Source organism: Adiantum capillus-veneris, chromosome 10 (assembly GCF_014529385.1).
Source record: "Adiantum capillus-veneris isolate H3 chromosome 10, ASM1452938v2, whole genome shotgun sequence".
Classification (NCBI taxonomy): Eukaryota; Viridiplantae; Streptophyta; class Polypodiopsida; order Polypodiales; family Pteridaceae; genus Adiantum; species Adiantum capillus-veneris.
Window position 1 is genome coordinate 157,241,363 of NC_140940.1, and position 22,832 is coordinate 157,264,194.

At 39.8% G+C, this 22,832-nt stretch overlaps 1 protein-coding gene across 1 annotated transcript; it reads left to right on the plus strand.

Annotated features, from left to right (window-relative positions):
- The first annotated feature begins 22,347 nt into the window (after window positions 1-22,347).
- Window positions 22,348-22,632, plus strand: LOC147449936 (uncharacterized). Its single transcript, XM_086522741.1, has one exon. It carries the CDS (start codon window positions 22,348-22,350, stop codon window positions 22,630-22,632), a length of 285 nt encoding a protein of 94 aa, XP_086378867.1.
- Window positions 22,633-22,832: the final 200 nt, after the last annotated feature.

A 22,832-nucleotide genomic window follows, 5' to 3' on the forward strand; every position in this document is an offset into this window, starting at 1 on the left:
TGCATACCATGCCATCGGCATGGCCGACAACCTACCACTTGCTCTAGATTAAAACACTTGGATAGCATCAGCTCAATCATCTCCTTTGGCTACAAGATCTGCAAAGAGATCATACAAGTCAGATGAAGAGTCTGCTGAGAGCTTGCTGGAACGGCACAGTAATGAAAGCTCGGATAATAAAGAAAGGAGAGTGCGCATTGAAGAAATAAAGAGAAAAGCCGTGGCAACACACCAGGAGGAGCCTATGCAAAAGTAAGCCCGGTTTGAAAGAGAGAAACACTCTTACCAATGCAGCCACCAAGCACAATGAAAGGACTCAGAAAAGTGGGTGCCTATTGGGCTTAATGGACCAAGAACCAAGCATCACACCAGGAAGCAGGCTGAAGAAACCACGGAAGTACTGGAACGGATGTATCAAGAGGCAGAAGCTTTAAGGCTGAAAAGAGCACAAGAAGCAGCAAGTAAAGAAACAGAGGCGGTAGAACATCAAAAGAAAGAAAAGGAAACTGTTGCACAAGGAGAAGCACAGCATGCTCAAGGTGATGTGTCTCCCTGCATCCCTTCTCTTGTCTCTGAACACCAAGATCACCCAATGCCAAGCCCACCACCATCACCGATAGATAGAACCACAGTAACTGAGCAAACAAAAGAGACAGAGCCTGAACAGGAAAAAACAGTTGAATCTACACAAGAACTTGAAGAGCAATAGCGGAATCAGCACAACAAGCAACTCTATCTACTCAAGAGCAGCAACAAATAGAGAAAGAGCAACAGAAAGAAATGGAAGAATTGGGTGAGTTGCTCACAAAACTGTCAGATGCATGCAAAGCAAAGGATGATCAACTGACGAAAGTTACAAATAAACTTCTAACTACAATCTTATTAGCTTAAAATATCTAGGTACAGTTACATGTAGCCAATGCTTCCCTACAATACTCATAACAAAGAATCAATGATTAGGCAATATTCTTGCGACAAATACAAGAGAATCCAGCCATCGCCTCGATCAAGGGAACAGACGAGGTCTACAAGGCGTTAGAAAAGAAAAATAAAGACCTTGAGCTGGAGCTGAAATTGGAGAAGTCTCAGCGCAGAGACCTAGTCTTGATGCGGGTCCAAAGAGAAGACGAGCTGCTGAAGGAGATAGATGAACTCAAAAGAGTCAACCGGCTACTGAGAGAGGGACGCCCAGAAACGCAAGAAAAGGCAGGCACTTCAGAGCAACCTCAAATAGAAATCCCCTCAGTCTCATTCGCTGACATGGAAACACAGCCAGTAGTAGAGCTAAGTGGTGAGAAGGAGTTTCAAGTACCAATTGTCGAAGCAGACATAATGCCAATGGTTCGGCTCTCAAAGGCTGAAGAAGATGCACTGAAGGAAAAAATTACATAAGAGGTAGATGAGCAGTGCAAGGCACTAATGGATTGGGAGCTGAGAGTACTTCATTCTGTCAATGTCACACAACTCACTCCAAATCAAATAAATATGCAATGGCACCATCAATCCCTGCCCTATCCTCTGATTAAAGTGGAGTTGCTGCAAGTAAAAGAAACGCTTTACACCGACATGAAAGTCAAGGATCCAGATCAAGACCACCTGAAGTGGAGGATGAGCTGGTTGAACAAGAATCCAAGGTACTTGATTCTGTTCACAAGAGCGCCTTGCAAAAGGATCTTGCCTTCTGTCTTGTACCAAGAGTAAGGACCTGGATAGCACATGAGGCACTACTAAAGAAGTGGCCAACTCGGCTGAATTACCCCAGATTGCCTGCTCTAGAAAAGGGACAATCGACTGAAGAATACATGGTGAAAACCCTAAAGGGTGCCATGTCATTCTTTAAAAGTCTACCAAATTTCTCATGTGCAATGCTATACAAAATCTACCAAATGCTACTCACCTGCATCAAAGTGTTCAATGAGCTAGAGCAAGCAGGCACACCTTGGATGTCATTCCTCGAGGGTAACAAAGGTTTGTGCTATGATCTCAATGGCCAAACTTTCGAAGAATTCCTCTATGGCTTCTATGCCCGGTGTATGTTTCTACCTTCTCACAATATGCTGGCATTCGAGGAAGCGTTCTACAAGGGATTCTTCACTTAGCAAACAAAAATATTTGGCCCAGTGATCAACAACCTGACATTGATAGCCGTTTTTTGGCTCTCTGTAATTTCCATAGTGAGTTACCTCACCCTATCAAATCACTCAAACATTGTGGTTACCCTCACCTTTTCACGGTATATAGGTGTGTGTGAGTTAGGGGACTTTTCCCATATCTTTTTAATAAACCCTCAATTAGCTAGTCATTGGGCTAGTTGAGCAAAAAAAAATATAAGTATATTATGGCCCATTTGCGTGTAAATATTTCATTGTATATAGGGCCTAAATAAAAGGATTTTTCATCATTATTTGGTATTTATTTAAATATTTCTACCTAGGGTGTGTTATTTATGCTATGTACATTGACTCACCATTACCATATTTTTTCTTACCATTTTGCAAACTCTTTATTCCATATAAAAATAATCTCATGCAAGCTTCTTTTAGTTTTTGTGTAACTCCATCCCAACAAAAATCCAAAAAAACTAGTTCTATTTATGTGTATACTTTTTCACTATTGTGATTTTTTCCTTTCTACATCTATTCTCTATTACTCTCATAAATTAGACCACCACAAATATTCATCTTTTTATGGTAGACTTATAATGAGAGAGATTTATTTTGACCCCTTTATATTTTTTCCACCTATGTTATTTATATTTGACATGTACATATTCTTTTTAGACCCCTCAATATTTGATTTTCTTAGTTGTACTATTCACTTATATCATGATCTCAACAATATCTTCAATTATAGACCTACCAAATAAGGTCAAGGGTATGTGGCATGCATGCATGCACTATGGAGGGCTCACTCTTGGAGGCATTCAAAAGAATCATCCAACGAAGGACCCCACAAGGACTTTGTGCAGTGGAAAAAGACTATTGGTTTTGCTAAATTTTTAAAGGTCACTTGCTCTCCGAATTTGAAAAGGTGATACAAACAAAAGTTGTAGCTCGTGGACTGAAATTTTACCTCAAATTTTTTCATATTTTTTTGAGCTACAAGCTGTGAGCTATGATTTTATTGGTGGACCCAAGTTTGCCAATGCTATGCAGCCACACTCCCTCTTCCACTTTATCATTTTTCTCTTTCACACACACTTCTCCACTCATCATCCCCACCTCTCTCACCACTCTTCTCTGCACCCTACTCACCTTCTTCTCAACCTTGAAGAATAAGAGAAACCATGGTGAACTCATGTCTCCTACACACACTTCCATTCCAAAATTGACCACCTAGTCTCATTTTTCCTTATCCATATTACCCATATCTATCAAAAAAACCACAAAATTCAGCCTCTTCTCTTGAAAGACAGCATCATGGTGATTGATTATTCATGTTCACTTACCTTGGCTCCCAAGGAAGGTCAAGAGTGGAGAAAAAATGTACCGTCAAAGCTAGTGGACTGTCAACAAGCGTCAAAATTGATCCTACTCAAGACACTTGGAGCATCAACATTGTAAGAAATCCATATTCTCTTACCTATTAAGATTTTTTTCTTCCTTATTTGTATCCTACTTGGATACTCCCATTGTAAATATCCAATTCCATTTGTAAATCAATAAAAATACTAACTCTACTAATTTACTAACACTAACCTACTATGAAAAGTCCTACCACCTCCACTTCTCTCCTCTCTCTCTTCTTCATCTATCCCCACCAACTTCTTGATAATTCCAATGCAAAAGAAATTAGATAAGTGCTGAAAATCTAACCCAACCATGGTCAAAGGAGTAACCCTAGCCCTCAAAATTGCTATAAAAAGAGGGTGTAGCTAGCACAAAAGGGGGGAGCCACAAGCGAGAGCACTATGCTATAGCTTGAGAGGCCAAGCTCAACCTCTCTAGAAGGAGCTCTTGAGTGGAAGCTCATTGTCTTATGCATGTGCATGTGTTGTAATAGGGGTGATTAGCAAGGGAACTCTATGCCATTGTAAGAGAGAGAGAGAGTGATCATTCAACTGAGAGTAGGAGATCTATCATTTCTCCTACTAGTGTAAGCCCAACATTTGCTGAATCAAGGAGGGTGGATTTGGACTAAGCTTGGATACTTTGTCTCTCTTCCAACGTGAAGAAATGGACAACAATGATGTGTAAGTGTCTTGGTGTTTTTTTAAAAGTTCTTGATAGCTTGTCTCTGGGTGTTGTCATCAATTTAGCCATAAATCCCACATACTGTAAGAGGGCGACAGGGTGGAGAGGACTCCCCTGGCCTTAAGACAGTGACTGGGGTGGCTTTTCTTGTGATGTCATGTGGTGTAATTTACTCAAGCTATGTTGAACAAATAGTAATCTCACTTTGATTGGTCATGACAGATTTGTAAGAAGGTATTAATACAACAAGCACCCCCTCCGCTTTCTCTCTCTTTCTTACATATATAATCGTGTTTGCGTGATCATTGCCGATACATTTCAAAGCAGCCCGAGCACTCTCTCTCTCTCTCTTTACGCGTACTAGTTCGCATCCAAAACTAGGTGGTGTCCCAAATTTGTGTAGGGTTAGGTTTGTGTGTGTGTTTGTTGTTTTTTCCAACCCCAACCCAATTGAGCAGCACGAGAGCCTAGAAGAGTGCTTAGAGGCCACTCTTCTTGTTGCCCGCCCCGGACCGCCTCAAATTGGTACCCCCACTGAGGACCAACTTGTGTATGTTTTTGTGTAGGATCAATCTTTAGAATAGTCAAGGAGTTTGCATGAATCACGAGAATTTGTATGATCATTTCACTCCGATTACAAGGCAAAAGGTACACATAATTGTTAGTACTAAGTTGCAATTTCAACGTGTAATTCGTAGAATTTTAGGTTCTCTTAGGTTAGCCGAAATAAATGCTTCGGTAAATCCTTTTATTTTGCCTCTCATTAGGTACGATCTTAGTTTCGATGTATATATATTTGTTCTATTTTAGGCATTAGGTTATGTATAGAGCATGGATAATGGCCCAAAAATTTTCCCTTTTTACTTCACAGCACATATTAGGATAAATATTGCACTCAGTAGAAAGATACATTTTCAGCAGCGTATGGTGTTTCTGTTTGGGGCTGAAAGAACAGGGGAAATTCTTGCATCTCCACAACCTGTCATCCTACCTCTCATCAACTACCACACTTCTTTTGATGTACATGTGTTCATTTTATTTTAAAATGAAGTGCAGCCAAGAAAAATAGTGTGTATGTTGGTTTTTCCTTTGTCCAAGTTTGTTACAAAAACAAAAAACGATCATTTGTTCTAACAAGGAGTGTGTGTGCAGTGAAAGTTCAATCCTTAGAGATCTAGCTCTATTACCGATTGAGTTGCAGGAGCAGGTAGTAAAGCGTCTCCCTCATAACAAGAGGGTGGTGAAGCTAAGATGAAAGGTCCTGCGTGTGGATTCCATTTTCCTTTTGCTGTTGGGCACTAAGGAAGACCGCACATTCATCCAAATAGTGTGTGCCCTAAGATTGGTAAATAGAGTGAAATTTGGTGTTTGGCGAGTGCATTTCACCATTGAGGAAGACTCTTCAGGAAACTTGCGGCCAGAGTTCATTCTTCATAGACTCACATTTGGTGAATCTTTCCCTCATTTGCGTCTTATTAATAGTCTTCCTTTCACTTTCAACAAAGGAGATAGGGAGCTATTGTCTTAATAAAGAGAGCATAGAGAAGATTGAAAATTTGTATAAATTCTCATCCTTCTCTACTTTCTATGACACTTTGTTCATAGAGACATTGTAAATCTCTTAATGCTTATGAATGATCTAACCATAATCCTAAGGAGTTTTTGTCCAGGAGTCTTGTAGCACAAGTGGAGTCTTTAAATCTTGCAAGCTTGATTGGACTTGATGAGGATGTTCTTTATGAAATTGTGAGAAGATTGCCTCATTCCGACTATGTGGAACTCGAAGGAAAGGAGCTCCTAGTCAACTTCTACTTTCTCACAGCCTTCGACGAGTATGAAGATCTAGTTTTTATACAAACCGCTTGTGCATTGGGAATTGTAGAGCAAGTGCAATTTATTACTTGGGACGTGGTTGCTCTTCTAGATCCAGAAAATGAAGTTCTGGAGATTTCTGTTTATCGCCTTAGCTTTGAAGAATTTCAACCCTTCTTAGAGCTCATAAATAGTCTACCTTTTTGTTTTGATCAAACAAATCGAGACCTCATTGAAGCTTGGATAGCTGAAGAAGAAAACCTAGAGTGGTACTTTCTTACTTCTTCATTTGCAGGCGAGTGGTTCTAAGTTTCTATTGTATCCCTTGTTGCAACTCGTGTTGTAATCTTTCATAATAATGGAAAGACAACGCCGAATGTCTGGATATCCTCTTTTCTTTGGAGAGCCTGGAGAGGATGCAGAATTATTTTTAGCAAATTTCAAGATGTCTTGCCGTATCAAGAGGATAGTAACTGATCAAGAGCACGTAGAAATGTTTGAGGTGGTCCTTAGGAAAGATGCTAGCACTTGGTTTGACTCTTTGCCTGAGGAAGTTAAGGGGAATTACACAGAAGTTTTGAATCATTTCAAGAGATACTTCTTTGATCCCCAAAACACTCAAAAACTATGGCAAGACATTGTTTCTCATAAGCAAAAATATTTAGATGACTACTACTTGTACAAGCAAGAGTTTCTACGTCTTTGGGCTCTATGGATACGAAATGTTGCTAACCCTGGTGATGGTGCAGAATTTCTAAAGAAGGAGAGATTCATAGCTGGACTCTTTCCTGATCTTAAGGTAAAGGTGGAGGCGGATGCACCTGCCACCTATGATGCAGCTGAAATTAGAGCTTCCAAGAAGTATAGGAAACTCAACTGCCTAAGGGGAGAGGTTCCAATAGAAGTTCTTAGACCCAAAGGTAAGTCACAAGCATCGACATCTAGGGAGCTTCCTGAGGTAACAACTGAAGTAATTGAGAAGTTCAATGAATCTTTAAGTACCCTGTCAATTCACCTTGCACAAGCTGTAGGTCCAAAGGGACAAGCAAAGAAGTCTGAAGAGCAAGATTCACGACCTAGGAGAGTCTTGAAATGTTGGAATTGCAGAGAGTCTGGACATAGGATGTATAATTGTCCTTGGCCCCGTGAGGAGCCAGGGAGACCTAACTTGAATTACCCAGTGATGAATGCAGGTGAAGGAACTGGTCAGCAACCAAGGCTTCTACAAAGACCAAATGGAACAAGACCACCTCCACAAGGGGTGGAAAGAGTTCCACCTTTGCCAGATCCAAATGTGCATGTGGTAGAGGTGACAAACTCAAATGCGGTTGACATGGAAGCAAATGGCATTAAGCGTGGCCGAGGAAAAGGTAAAGAGAAAGAAGGTGTCACATCACAGAGTGACCATGGACAAGGCAAGAAGGCAAAGGAGACCAAGGAAGCTAAGAGGACTCGACGTTGTATCAATCTCCAAGACTTCCCTCTTGGACATGGTATGGCTCCATACAACCTGTTGGAAGACATGCGAGGTAAGGGTCCTGATATCTCATGGCCTCAGTTTCTTGCATTATGCCCACAAGTTAGGAGGGATTTAACAAAGGTAGTTAGCACTAGGAGAAAGGTAAAAGAGAGTGTTCCTGTCGTAAAAATTGCACATGCTGAAATGAACGAGGATATTACACCTATGCTAGATTGTTACATCAAAGGAATATTGGTTAGGAAAGGTCTAGTGGATGTGGGTGCACGAATTTGCATCATGACAGAGGGGCTCATGCAAAGACTAGGCATGCACATCCATGAGACACTTGAAATTAAAGTCAAGATGGCAAACAATAGCAAGGCTAGGTGCGTAGGCATTTGTAAAAATGTTTTTGTGGAGGCCTTTGGCATTAAGAAGGCAGTGGATTTCTATGTCATGTCTACCAAAGGAAATGGTTACCCATTTATCCTAGGAAGACCATGGCTAATGAAAATGTGAGCTTTGCAGGATTGGGAGAGTGGAAAGCTAAATTGCAGGAATGACAATCATAAGAAGGTTGTCTTTGACATGAAGGAGCAACGCCAAGAGGAGCTCCATGAAGAATCATCTCAAAGTGAGACGAAAGAAGATTGGAGTGATAACACTTCAGAAGAGGAAAGTGGTGGCAGCATTACTGAAGAGGAGTCTTCCATCGAAGTCATGGGGGTAAGGTTTAAGCCAAACAACTAGGAGACCTCTTCTCGACGTTTGGAAGAGGTAGGTACTCAAGAGAACCAAAATGTGCAAGATGAAGGAATGTTAGAAGGTATGTTGTCTACAACACTTACAAAGGACGAAAGAGAGGAGTTCAAATGTGTGCTAAGGAAATTTCCGAGGCTTTTTGCTAAAGACTACACCGATGTGCATGGAGTAGATGCTGTTCAATAAAAAATTGAGTTGAAGCCAGAGGCCACACCTAATGCTCAGAAGCTACGAAGGCTAGGAGTCATCAAGGAGCAGGATTTACTCAAGGAGGTAAGAAAGCTTCTAGCATCAGGTTTCATTTATCCAGTGGAGAATTCAGAGTGGGTCTCTCCCGTTGTTGTCACTCCTAATAAAAACGGCAAGTGGAGGGTGTGTGTGGATTACCATCCACTTAATGAGGCAACAAAAAGAGATCACTTTCCCCTCCCATTTCAGGATGAGATACTAAATGAGGTAGCTGGTCATGAGAAGTACACTGTGTGTGATGGCTACTCGGGTTACTTTCAAATAGGTATCGCATTGGAAGATCAATTGAAAACAACCTTCATCACTCCTTGGGGTTGTTATGCTTTTAGAGTCATGCCATTTGGCCTGACAAATGCTCCTGCAACTTTACAATGCTTCATGAACATGGTGTTTCAAACATTCTTTGGAAAGTCCATTAGGGTTTTTATTGATGATTTTTGCATTTATAGCTCAAAATCATTGCATCTACAAAGGGTAGAAGAAGGTTTAAAGAAGCTCTATGACATGGGAGGTCAACTCAACCCCGACAAGTGCCACATAGGTGAGCATGAAGTGATCTTGCTTGGTCACAAGGTTTCCTATTAAGGCATTGAGGTGGATCCTTCAAAGGCAAAGGCTCTTATTGAGCTCCCATCACCCAAGAATCTCAAAGAGGTCATCTCATTCATTCAAAAGGTGAAGTATATGTCACGCTTTATTCACTTAGCTTCGGAGTTGCTTCATCCTTTGCAAAAGTTGACACAACAAGTAGAATTTGCATGGTCTGATGAGCTTGAAGAGTACTTTTGTAACATTAAAGTCATTTTGTCAGAGCTACCAACACTCATGCCTCCTTGTTGGGAGTACACATTCTTTGTTAGCTCTAGTGTTGGGAAGGAAACAATTGGTGCAGTTTTATTACAACAAGATCCCCACAGTACCAGGATGCGACCCATCTACTTTGCTAGTAGGGTCATGAATGCTTTGGAGAGAGGCTACATGGAGGCAGAACTCATGATGCTTTCTCTCATGTTTGCGGTGAGAAAGTTTAGATCCTACTTGCTACCAAAACCTTTTGTAATTCTCACTGCAGAAAATTTGTTTCCTTGGGTGTCATCTCAAATGAATCTTAGCACTAGGATCTCAAAGTGGATTATGGAATTGCAAGAGTTCCAATACTCTTTCAAGGTAGAAGATAGTGTGCGTGCACAATTGGCAGGGATCCTTACTTATAGGGTACATGAGAAGGAGATTAAGGTGCCTGAAATAAAGACCCTACCATTGCCACCACCGAAAAATATTCCTAATGCTTTTACCTTGATCTTTGATGGAGCTTTTCGACGAGCCACAGGAAAAGCAGGGGGAGGGCTAGTGTTGCTCAACCCAAGTGGGGAGGTGGTCATGAAAGAGAAGGTCAATCTACCAGGTTCAACTAGCAACAATGAAGCAGAATACGACACACTACTTCATGGTTTGAAGATGTGCATTGGCCAAGGGATACAACGTCTCATGGTAAAGGGAGATGCACTTCTCATTGTTAAACAGATTTTAGGCATTTGGGAATGCAAGAATGAAACCTTACGGACAAAAGTTCATGCCATTCGTAGTTACAGAATGAAGATGCCAATTTACTTGCACAGCAAGTAGTTACATGTGTTGAGAAAGAAGTGCAGGTCATCATGGTGGCAGCAACTGTCAAGCAACCGAGATACCAGGGATTGGAGTCATTGACTCCCATTATTAGCTACATTTTGGAGGGTGAGTTTCCACAAGACTTCACGAAGGCTCAGAAGAGGAGACTCATGAAGAAGGCAAGCGCGTATCTCTTCCTAGAAGGATCCCTCTATCAAAGAGGGAAGGATCAAGTGTGCAGAAGAGTACCAACTATCAAGGAAATTCCAGCCATTCTAAAAAGTTTGCATGAAGAGGCATGTGGTGGTCATTTTGCCCAAGAGTTAACTGTGAAGAAGATTTTGCTTGCGGGGTATGTTTGGCCAAGTTTGCATGTGGATGTTCAACATTGGTGTAAAAGCTGTCACAATTGTCAGATAAATGGAAATAGAAGGTTAGTGCATGGACCGAGGCAAATAGTGCTTGCAAATGGACCCTTTGAAAAGTGGGGCATTGATACTATGGGTCCTCTGCGTAGGACAAAAAATGGTAAACTCTACATTTTAGTGGCTGTAGACTATATGACTAGGTGGGTGGAAGCACAAAGTGTGGCAAAGGTAAATGAGAGGACAGTGAGAAAATTTGTCTACACTCACATTTGTTGTAGATTTGGCACACCTTTGGAGATTGTTTCTGATAATGGTCCAGGGTTTAGAAAGGGCTTGCTCACAAAAGTCTATGAAGAACTTCACATTCTACATCTTCATAGTACACCCTACTATCCCCAATCCAATGGTTTGGTAGAAAAAGCTAATGGTGTCATTGCAGGCATCATTAGAAAGATGGTGAGAAACAAGACAAAGCTATGGGATGACTTCTTGGATGGTGCCTTGTGGGCGTATGGAACCACATATAGGGAAGCCACAGAGTTTACACCATTTCACTTGGTCTATGGTCTAGAGGCTTTACAACCAATTGAGCTCAACATTCCGACAATGCGACTTCATGGCAAAGTAGCACAAGATGATCAAGAAGCATGGATGGATCGACTTCTTACCTTAGCCGAGCTTGAGTGGAAAAGAGAAGCAGCATACGAGTGCTACAAGAGGAAAGCTACGCAGGCGAAGGAGAAGATTGACAAGAAACTAAAGGACAAAGGCATCAATGAAGGAGATCTGGTGCTAAGGTATGACAATCGACTCGATAATCATTTTGATGCCAAGTTTGAAACTAGATGGAAGGGGCCATACACAGTCAAGAAGGCTTTCAATTCAAGTTACTATCAACTTATGGACTTGAATGGGAAAGAGCACTCCAGGAAGGTGAACAGGTATCGCCTGAAGCCTTATTTGAGTCGCCTTCTACCAAAGGATCTACCAAAGATCTGTCAAAAGGTAGCTATCTCATGTAAGTATTGTTCCGTGAAACATGAGTGTAACTCAAACCAAAATTTCAAGGGGCCAATCAATGAAGAGCTTGTCAAGGACTCTGAAGCACTCTCTTTCGAAAAGATGCTTTATGATGGTACATGAATATACCATCATCCTGGGCGAGGGCTAATGATAGCCATTTTTTGGCTCTCTGTAATTTCCATAGTGAGTTACCTCACCCGATCAAATCACTCAAACACTGTGGTTACCCTCACCTTTTCACTGTACATAGGTGTGTGTGAGTTAGGGGACCTTTCCCATATCTTTTTAATAAACCCTCAATTAGCTATTCATTGGGCTAGTTGAGCAAAAAAAAATATAAGTATATTATGGCCCATTTGCATGTAAATATTTCATTGTATATAGGGCCTAAATAAAAGGATTTTTCATAATTATTTGGTATTTATTTAAATATTTCTACCAAGGGTGTGCTATTTATGCTATGTACATTGACTCACCATTACCATATTTTTTCTTACCATTTTGCATACTCTTTATTCCATATAAAAATAATCTCATGCAAGATTCTTTTAGTTTTTGTGTAACTCCATCCCAACAAAAATCCAAAAAAACTAGTTCTATTTATGTGTATACTTTTTCACTATTGTGATGTTTTCCTTTCTACATCTATTCTCTATTACTCTCATAAATTAGACCACCACAAATATTCATCTTTTTATGGTAGACTTATAATGAGAGAGAGTTTTTTTGACCCCTTTATATTTTTTTCACCTATGTTATTTATATTTGACATGTACATATTCTTTTTAGAACCCTCAATATTTAATTTTCTTAGTTGTACTATTCACTTATATCATGATCTCAACAATATCTTCAATTATAGACCTACCAAATAAGGTCAAGGGTATGTGGCATGCATGCATGCACTATGGAGGGCTCACTCTTGCAGGCATTCAAAAGAATCATCCAAAGAAGGACCCCACAAGGACTTTGTGCAGTGAAAAAAGACAGTCAGATTTAATGAATTTTTAAAGGTCACTTGCTCTCCGAATTTGAAAAGGTGATACAAACAAAAGTTGTAGCTCGTGGACTGAAATTTTACCTCAAATTTTTTCATATTTTTTTGAGCAACGAGCTGTGAGCTATGATTTTATTGGTGGACCCCAGTTTGCCCATGCTATGCAGCCACACTTCCTCTTCCACTTTATCATTTTTCTCTTTCACACACACTTCTCCACTCATCATCCCCACCTCTCTCACCACTCTTCTCTGCACCCTACTCACCTTCTTCTCAACCTTGAAGAATAAGAGAAACCATGGTGAACTCATGTCTCCTACACACACTTCCATTCCAAAATTAACCACCTAGTCTCATTTTTCCTTATCCATATTACCCATATCTATCAAAAAAACCACAAAATTCAGCCTCTTCTCTTGAAAGACAGCATCATGGTGATTGATTATTCATGTTCACTTACCTTGGCTCCCAAGGAAGGTCAAGAGTGGAGAAAAAATGTACCGTCAAAGCTAGTGGACTGTCAACAAGCGTCAAAATTGATCCTACTCAAGACACTTGGAGCATCAACATTGTAAGAAATCCATATTCTCTTACCTATTAAGATTTTTTTCTTCCTTATTTGTATCCTACTTGGATACTCCCATTGTAAATATCCAATTCCATTTGTAAATCAATAAAAATACTAACTCTACTAATTTACTAACACTAACCTACTATGAAAAGTCCTATCACCTCCACTTCTCTCCTCTCTCTCTTCTTCATCTATCCCCACCAACTTCTTGATAATTCCAATGCAAAAGAAATTAGATAAGTGCTGAAAATCTAACCCAACCATGGTCAAAGGAGTAACCCTAGCCCTCAAAATTGCTATAAAAAGAGGGTGTAGCTAGCACAAAAGGGGGGAGCCACAAGCGAGAGCACTATGCTATAGCTTGAGAGGCCAAGCTCAACCTCTCTAGAAGGAGCTCTTGAGTGGAAGCTCATTGTCTTATGCATGTGCATGTGTTGTAATAGGGGTGATTAGCAAGGGAACTCTATGCCATTGTAAGAGAGAGAGAGAGTGATCATTCAACTGAGAGTAGGAGATCTATCATTTCTCCTACTAGTGTAAGCCCAACATTTGTTGAATCAAGGAGGGTGGATTTGGACTAAGCTTGGATACTTTGTCTCTCTTCCAACGTGAAGAAATGGACAACAATGATGTGTAAGTGTCTTGGTGTTTTTTTAAAAGTTCTTGATAGCTTGTCTCTGGGTGTTGTCATCAATTTAGCCATAAATCCCACATACTGTAAGAGGGCGACAGGGTGGAGAGGACTCCCCTGGCCTTAAGACAGTGACTGGGGTGGCTTTTCTTGTGATGTGTTGTGGTGTAATTTACTCAAGCTATGTTGAACAAATAGTAATCTCACTTTGATTGGTCATGACAGATTTGTAAGAAGGTATTAATGCAACAAGCACCCCCTCCCCTTTCTCTCTCTTTCTTACATATATAATTGTGTTTGCTTGATCATTGCCGATACATTTCAAAGAAGCCCAAGAACTATCTCTCTCTCTCTCTCTCTCTCTCTCTCTCTCTCTCTCTCTCTCTCTCTCTCTCTCTCTCTCTCTCTCTCTCTCTCTCTCTTTACGCATCCTAGTTCGCATCCAAAACTAGGTGGTGCCCCAAATTTGTGTAGGGTTAGGTTGCGGGTTTGTGTGTGTGTTTGTTGTTTTTTCCAACCCCAGCCCAATTGAGCAGCACGGGAGCCTAGAAGAGTGCTTAGAGGCCACTCTTCTTGTTGCCCGCCCCAGACCGCCTCAACATCAAGGTTTGTAGGCTACTCAGTAGTGGAGCTGAAGAACAAAGTCACCATGCAGTTTTTGCAAGTGCCCAATAAAGAGCAAAAAATCAAATACCAAAAGGCACTCAATGCTCTTAAAGACCACCTTGCCAACCGTCAACCCGAAGACTACTTCAGCCCATAAAATTGTGTCAAGGGACAACACAGGCGAGGAGGGGGGAAAGGTTAGCAGCAAGCTAACACATATACCACGTATACCATTTTTCGGAGTTCTCATAGTAAAAACACTTATAATTTTGATAAATCGCAAATATTATAACTCTTAATTTTTTAATAAACCTTATAATTGATGAGCCGAGGCTAGAAGCTTCCAGATTGTATTAACCTGTCATTACCCATCTTTGGTAGGACTCCCAGATTATTAGTTTTGACCACCAAAAAACTTGGCTAATGTATAAAGCCAATTTTTGTAAGTTATTATTAAGTTTTTGAATAAGGAAATACACAGCGTGACCTAACAACGCTCACTTCTCTCCTTCTTGTGCTTCCTACTCCCTCCCCGGCTATCACATTGCAATCACGTTTGTTGCATTGCAACTACAGGCAAGAGCTCTATCCATTGACGTAAGTACATCACAGTAATTTGTAGCTTTTGGTGTCGCCAACCTGTGGCCTAATTTCATTATGACTAGGAATTTACAGATCAAAATAAAAAACTAAACATAGGCGGGGTATTGGGGCATCACTGCTAAGCATTTAGATGCATTCTAGGTCAAAAATGATTAGGTCAAAAATCCATTGTTGTTAATAATCAGGATTTTGGCACTTGACCTAAAGTGGGGTTTGAGACCATAAGCATATGTGCTTAGGTCTTATGCCCTAGAAGTTTTATTATGTTTTGCTGTCATTTGATGCTATAATGGATGTGATTTGTTTGCCGATGAGCGATTGGCTTTTAGTGATTTCAATCACTTGAGTGTAGCTTGAGTTAGATGCGAGTTGTTAGTTGTTTTTCGAGAGATTGATACCCTCTTGTAGCCTCTATGCACTAGTCGAGTCAACTTCATCCCATGGATTGACAATTTAATCGTGGTTCTCGCTAATACTGCAATAAGATAGGATAGTGAGGTTAAACACACGTCCCAAAATATTCTTTAAAATCATGGCTCATCAATCTCTGAAAGATGGCAAGAGCATTAGTTAACCCAAAAGGCATAACCCAATAGGCAAAAAATACCCCATTCCATTGCAAAAGCAGTTTTATGATGATCTTTAGGGTCAACCAAAAGTTGATTCTATCCCGAAAAGCCATCTAAGAAGTTGTAAGCTTCTTTACCTACAACTCATTCTAACACATGCTCAGTGATTGGAAGAGGAAGTTGTCTCTAATGGTATTTGCATTCACTTTCTTGAGTTGACACACACTCGTAATTTTTCATTCTTCTTGGGTACTACCACAATTGGAGACACCCAATCTGTGTGTTCAATTTCATAAATGAATTCAGCTTCCTTTAGTTTTTCAATCTCTTCTTTGATTTTCTTAGAAAATGTCTCATTATATGTGTATGGCCTTTGTCTACTTGGTTTTGCATCATCTCTCATGGGTATGGTATGTTGATAGATTTCTGAATCAACACCCATGAGATCCTTGTAAGACCAAGCAAAGATATCTCGGTATTCTTTTAGCAAGCTTAGTAAAAGCTCTTCTTCTTCTTCTGTTAGGTCATTTTCAATGTAGGCAGGCCTAGGTTCTTCTCCTGGTTCAACCAAATTTATCTTTTTTTTTGGGCCCTTCGTAGGACTCGTCTTGTTTTCGTAGTTCTCTAATAGGTTGTTCGACAATAATTTTTTGGTCTTGGAGAGTATATTTTTGTAATGGGATGGAACACTCATTACATCTTTACCATCCTCTTTTGTGGTTTCCATTTTGATTGTATATATCTCCTTTAGAGATTTTTTCAACTCTTGATATTTCTTTTTTTGCTCAACTCGTGTCATGGTTGGCTCCTTGTCCTGTTTGTTTGGTTTTGCTTGAGTATCCTTCCTTGTTTTTCTCAATGTTTTTGATATTTTTGGATTTTTGTTTGAAGGATATCTGCTAGTGATTTTGTCCTTGACACAATCATGTGCATCTATCTGCATCAGGAACTGTGTTCCACTGGAGACTGATCGCATAGGTCTTGTTTTCACGTTTCTGGTGTCTCTTTTTTGTCTATACAATTTTTGTCTTCTTGATTTCTGGTTAGGAAAGTCAAAAAACTTTTCCTTTCACATGTAATGATGTAATGAGTGTTCCATCCCATTATGAGTTAGAAACCACAAAAGAGGATGGTAAAGATGTAATGAGTGTTCCATCCCATTACAAAAAATATACTCTCCAAATGAGAAATGAGAATCAAATACAACTCATAATGATTCTTTTGGAGAGAGCAATGTTCTGAAATCCACCTTGGGTCCTACTTACCCTACTCCTAGGTTCTCATGCAATGGAGTTGTGGAAAGTGTCCATGAGCGATTGGCTTTTAGTGATTTTAGTCACTTGAGTGTAGCTTGAGTTAGATGCGAGTTGTTAGTTGTTTTCCGAGAGATTGATACCCTCTTGTAGCCTCTATGCACTAGTCAAGTCAACTTCATCCCATGGATTGACAATTTAATCGTGGTTCTCGCTAATACTGCAATAAGATAGGATAGTGAGGTTAGACACGCGTCCCACAATATTCTTTAAAAGCATGGCTCATCAATCTCTGAAAGATGGCAAGAGCATTAGTTAACCCAAAAGGCATAACCCAATAGGCAAAAAATACCCCATTCCGTTGCAAAATCAGTTTTATGATGATCTTTAGGGTCAACCAAAAGTTGATTCTATCCCGAAAAGCCATCTAAGAAGTTGTAAGCTTCTTTACCTACAACTCATTCTAGCACATGCTCAGTGATTGAAAGAGGAAGTTGTCTCTAATGGTAGTTGCATTCACTTTCTTGAGTTGATACACTCGTAATTTTTCATTCTTCTTGGGTACTACCACAATTGGAGACACCCAATCTGTGTGTTCAATTTCATAAATGAATTCAGCTTCCTTTAGTTTTTCAATCTCTTCTTTGATTTTCTTAGAAAATGTCTCATTATATGTGTATGGCGTTTGTCTACTTGGTTTTGCATCATCTCTCATGGGTATGGTATGTTGATAGATTTCTGGATCAACACCCATGAGATCCTTGTAAGACCAAGCAAAGATATCTCGGTATTCTTTTAGAAAGCTTAGTAAAAGCTCTTCTTCTTCTTCTGTTAGGTCATTTTCAAAGTAGGTAGGCCTAGGTTCTTCTCCTGGTTCAACAGCCAAATCTATCTTTTTTGCATTTTTGGGCCCTTCGTAGGACTCGTCCTGTTTTCGTAGTTCTCTAATAGGTTGTTCGACAATAATTTTTTGGTCTTGGAGAGTATATTTTTTGTAATGGGATGGAACACTCATTACATCTTTACCATCCTCTTTTGTGGTTTCTGACTCATAATGAGAAAGAGTCAAATATAATCTCATGAAATGAGAATCAAATACAACTCATAATGATTCTTTTGGAGAGAGCAATGTTCTGAAATCCACCTTGGATCCTACTTACCTTACTCCTAGGTTCTTATGCAATGGGGTTGTGGAAAGTGTCCACAAACACTCATTTTCTTGTTTTTTATGGTTTCTTGAGCATTGATCTTAAGACTTGTCTCGTCTATCAACTATTCAATAAATCCTAATCTAATCTTACAATCCTAAAGGCACTCAAAAAGTATGATTACTTCCAAGCTACCTCTACACAGCAAAAGACGACAATATTAAGCTATGCGGTTTCTGAAACAAAGTTTTAAACTCTAGGAGATCCTAGAGGAATTTAAAGGATAACTTCACAAGACGCTCATGTTTTTCCCTAGTTTAGGTCTCTTCGATCCCCGACAGTGGCGCCAAATGTGGGACGTGCGTTTAGCCTCACTATCCTATCTTAATGTAGTTTTAGAGAGAACAACGATTAAATTGTCAATCCATGAGATGAAGCTGATTCGACTAGTGCATAGAGGCTATAAGAGGTTGTCAATCTCTCAAAAAACAACTAACAACTCGCATCTAACTCAAGCTACACCCTCAAGTGACTGAAATCACCAAAAGCCAATCGCTCATCGACAAACAAATCACATCCGTTACAGCATCAAATGACATCCAAACATAACAAAACTTCTAGGACAAGTTTATAAGACCTAAGCACACATGCTTATGGTCTCAAACCCCACTTTAGGTCAAATGCCAAAATTGCAATTATTAACAGCAGTGGATATTTGACCTAGTCGTTTTTGACCCAGAATGAACCTAAATGCTTAGCAATGATGCCCCAATACCCCGCCGATGCTGAGTTTTTGATTTTGAAGTGTAAGTTCCTACTTATGATGAAATTAGGTTGCGCGTCGATGATGCCAAAAGCTACGAAATACTGTGATGTGTTTACGTCAATGCGTAGAGCTCTTACCTGCGGTTGCAATGCAAAAAACACGACTGCAATGTGACAACTAGGGAGGGAGTAGGAAGCACGAGAAGGAGAGAAGTGAGCGTCGTTAGCTCACACTGTGTATTTCATTATCCAAAAACTTACAAATAAATTACGAAAATGGCTTTTATACCTTAGCCAAGGTTTTTGGTGGTCAAAACTAATAATTTGGGAGCTCTAACTAAAGATAGGTAATGACACATTGATACAATCTGGAAGCTTGTAGCCCTGGCTCATCAATTACAAGGTTTATATACTACAAACGGAGGCATGGTGGCCCTGCAAAATACCAAAATAACACGCTGCAAACCATAAAACTGACAAATCTGCATACCTGGCACATCCACGAACTCGTAATCGAAGTTATACGTGAACAACAAGAGACAGAGAGGGGAAGAGAGGGAAAGCGCACATGCCGGTGCATCTCCTAGAGCGGAGTGCTATGCCTGATACGGTGAGAGAAGAGGAAAATAAGAGAGACACTGGGTGCAATCTCCCCCCATGCAAGAGTGACCATTTCCCTCTTGCACGTATTTGATTTTATAGATTTCTTGAATGGTCAATGTGAGTACAAACTAGCCGGCCGGTCATAAATGGCCAAAGCTCATAAAGAGCACTTGAATAATCAAATATACATAAATATAATATCCTTTTGCAATAGCCTAGCTCGATCAGGTCTTTTCCACCTATCAGCTGCAATAAATCATAAAATATCAATTCCATAACATACCTCTCCGTTGGAAAGCAATTGTCCTCAGTTGTAAATATAAAAAATCTACAAACGATACTTGTAGAAAAAATGGTTAGAAATTTGTGTCAAAAAATAGCATATAGTAAAATGAATGAAAACAAACAACATTGCTTATGCCTGCCGTCATCCACATACTACCTATCTTAGTGTCCCATACCAATACAATAAGCAGTATATGTCATACCTTGATGAATCAAGATATCATTGGTCATACTCATCATTGTATAAATGAATCCTCATCAATCTCAAGTTCACTTCCATAAATCATCATATACCGATTCCAAATCCAAAATATCTTCCATCTTCTATACCCGAGCAACAAAATCATACCAGTTATAGTTGTGGCCAGCCACTGCAGCATGATTTTGTGATCGATGTTGCCTAAATCGACGAATCTACACCAATAAGACGTGCTGTCTAAATCGGTGAATCTGCACTAATGCTGCGTAAATTGGCAAATCTGCATTTGGTATAAGTTTAAAAAATCATGAATCTACAATTTATCAATGTGTTGCCTAAATCGGCGGATCTGCACCAAGATGAGTATCTACACACTGCCTAAATTGGCGAATCTGTGTGCATGTGACCAATGGACTAGAACAGGTATAAAAACATAAAAAATGTACTACCTCGTTTACACCACATTGGAGTAAGGTTGAGTAACAAAGTAATAACAAATTATTACGCATTGGCAGAAGCACCTCGGCTCATGTAAGTAGATGCATAGCGCAATGTGAAATGATCGCAATAGCAACTTCATTTAATACAAGTATTGACACAATGTTAGAGAATGCAGGTAAGTAAAAAGATCCATACTGTCTGTTAAAAAATAGATGGTAATCAAGCTGATAAGTAAGGCATGTGCGTTGAATTTTTGTAACCGTGTTGTTCTTTGTGGAATGGTATATGTGTAGGACTTTGAAAATCATAGAATTTTGAGAGAGTCCTATTAGTGTATGATTGCTTGTGTTTACGAGAAGATTTTTCAAAACCCAAAATGAAAATGCAGAGAGAACTTACCTATTTTCTCTCTGTAAATCATTAGACTCTGGATGATGTATTGCATCTGAAATATGTACTAGTTTGTGCGTGGGGAGAGAGGTACAAGTAGGAGACAGCTATAACTAGCAAAGTGACACCAAAGTATAGTTAACAAATTCAAAATGTGTTAATTTACTGTGAATAATTGGCCATAAAATAAAAGCATATAATTCCGCCTTATTAGTTTATAGACTGGATAGGGAGAGGTTGACAACTGAGTAGGAAGAAAAACTCTACAATTTTAATCTTAATAGCTTAGATCCACTAGAGTCACAAACATACATAAAATATAGGAACCATTTTTTATTTTATTGTATAATGAAATTTAAGAGACAAAATTACACTGATGACTTACAATCATTTATTATGATTAGCCTTGGATCGATTAGAAAGTTAGACGGAAGTAATAAATTGTTGATTTTTTTTTTTGAATAAATGAAGAAGTCCTCTTGATATTGTAAATGGTGGTAAAGGGCATGGACTAGTGTAAAGTCATGATATCACAAGCATACATCTTGTATATCATGTAAAAGGCAGGCTACAAATAGGAGATTGATCGAGCAAATTAAAAAACACATACATAAGCTTCTCGTTTAAACTTGTAGTAGGTACAAATTACTTAATCTTGAATAGCAGAAGAAGGATCCGTCAAGTAGGGATGCTGGTGTGCACATTAACAAGACACTCTCGATAGTGTGTGTGTGTGTGTGTGTGTGTGTGTGTATGTGTGTGTGTCGAGCATTCAAATTGATAAGTGAGTGTGTGTGTGTGTGTGGGTGCCAAAAAGTCATCGAAAGGATATGGATAATCGAACATAAAGGTAGGGCCTACAGTTCGGTTGAGGGGGGGAAAGAGAGAGAGAGAAAATGAAATAAAATGTTATATTAATCATCTACAAAATGCCAAAATTACGTATAAAAGCAAACTGATACAATCCTTGTGTATCTATCCAATGCCTAGGTATAAATAAAATAAAATGAAGTATAATAAAAGACTAAAATATTAAAACTAAAAGCCTAAAAGCGCTGTATTAAATTTATCATGATTAGCGGCAGTGTACATGGATGCCTGGCATCGGGCGTTGTCCGAGAAAGTATTGCATTAATTGGTCATCGAAGAGTTTTGTCGATGTCCGCTTCTGTAAGTAGTCTCAAGCGGGGGGCACTGTGGTGGAGGTGTCAGATGTAGCAAACAAGGGGGAAAGAGCGAGAAAGGAAATGAAATAAAATGTTACATTAAACGCCTAGAAAGGCCAAAATTACATTTGAGTCAAAATGGATGCAATCAATGTGAATATAATCCAATGGTTGGGTACAAAAATAAAACGAAGTAAAGTGAAAGATTAAAATGAAAACCCTAGGGGCGTCAGACTACAATTTGTCATCATCATTGTTGATTCTTGTGAATGTCCTACATCGGGCGTGTGTTTGAGAAAGTATTGCAATGGTCGACCGAAGAGCTTCCACAGTGTCCGCTGCAGAAGGAGTCGTTGTGGTGGGGGAAGAGAGATAGGAAAATGAAATGAAATGTTGTATTGAACATCTTCAAAAGGCCAAAATTAAATATGAGGCCAAACTGATACAATCCATGTGAATCTAATAATCAAATCCAATGATTGGCTACAAATAAAAATGAAGTAAAGAAAAAAATAAAAATAAAAATAAATCATCGTCAACATCGTCAATGCCCGCCTCTATAAGTAGGCGTACTGGGAGGGGAGAGAGAGAAAGAGAGAGAGAGGGGGCTTATGGTGCCTGCAAATAGGGCTGGTTTTTGGCCATGGCGAGGTCACTCGAAGCAAAGGATGGGGTAGCCAACGGCAGGGAGCTAGTGGAGGCTGGTGATCTGCAAGAGAGGTTGCAGCTTGTGGCATCCACCAAGGAGTACGATGCCGATTGTAGTGAGCTAGCAACCTGCTGTAGCTTACGAGATGAAGAGGATGTACTGGCCAAACTCAAGACCAAGTCCACGGGATGCTCGAGTGATGAGGGAAACAGGCTTGTGATATTTAATATTGAGGTGGGCTTCATTGTTCTCAACCATAGCGGCTTTGTCAGGGTCTAAGAAGAGGCTGCAGAAGGAGGCTCTATAGATAGGTGCTCTGTTGGACATGGTGGGTGATGCTAGGTGCCTTCCCATGCCCGCAAGCATCCTGGTCAAGATGTCAGACGCCATATCTCACGTGGGTGCAAGCTGAGCTTCCTTGGGACGTACGAGAGAGATTCTACTGCTGGTTGGAAGGTGATAGTGAAACAAAAGGGAAA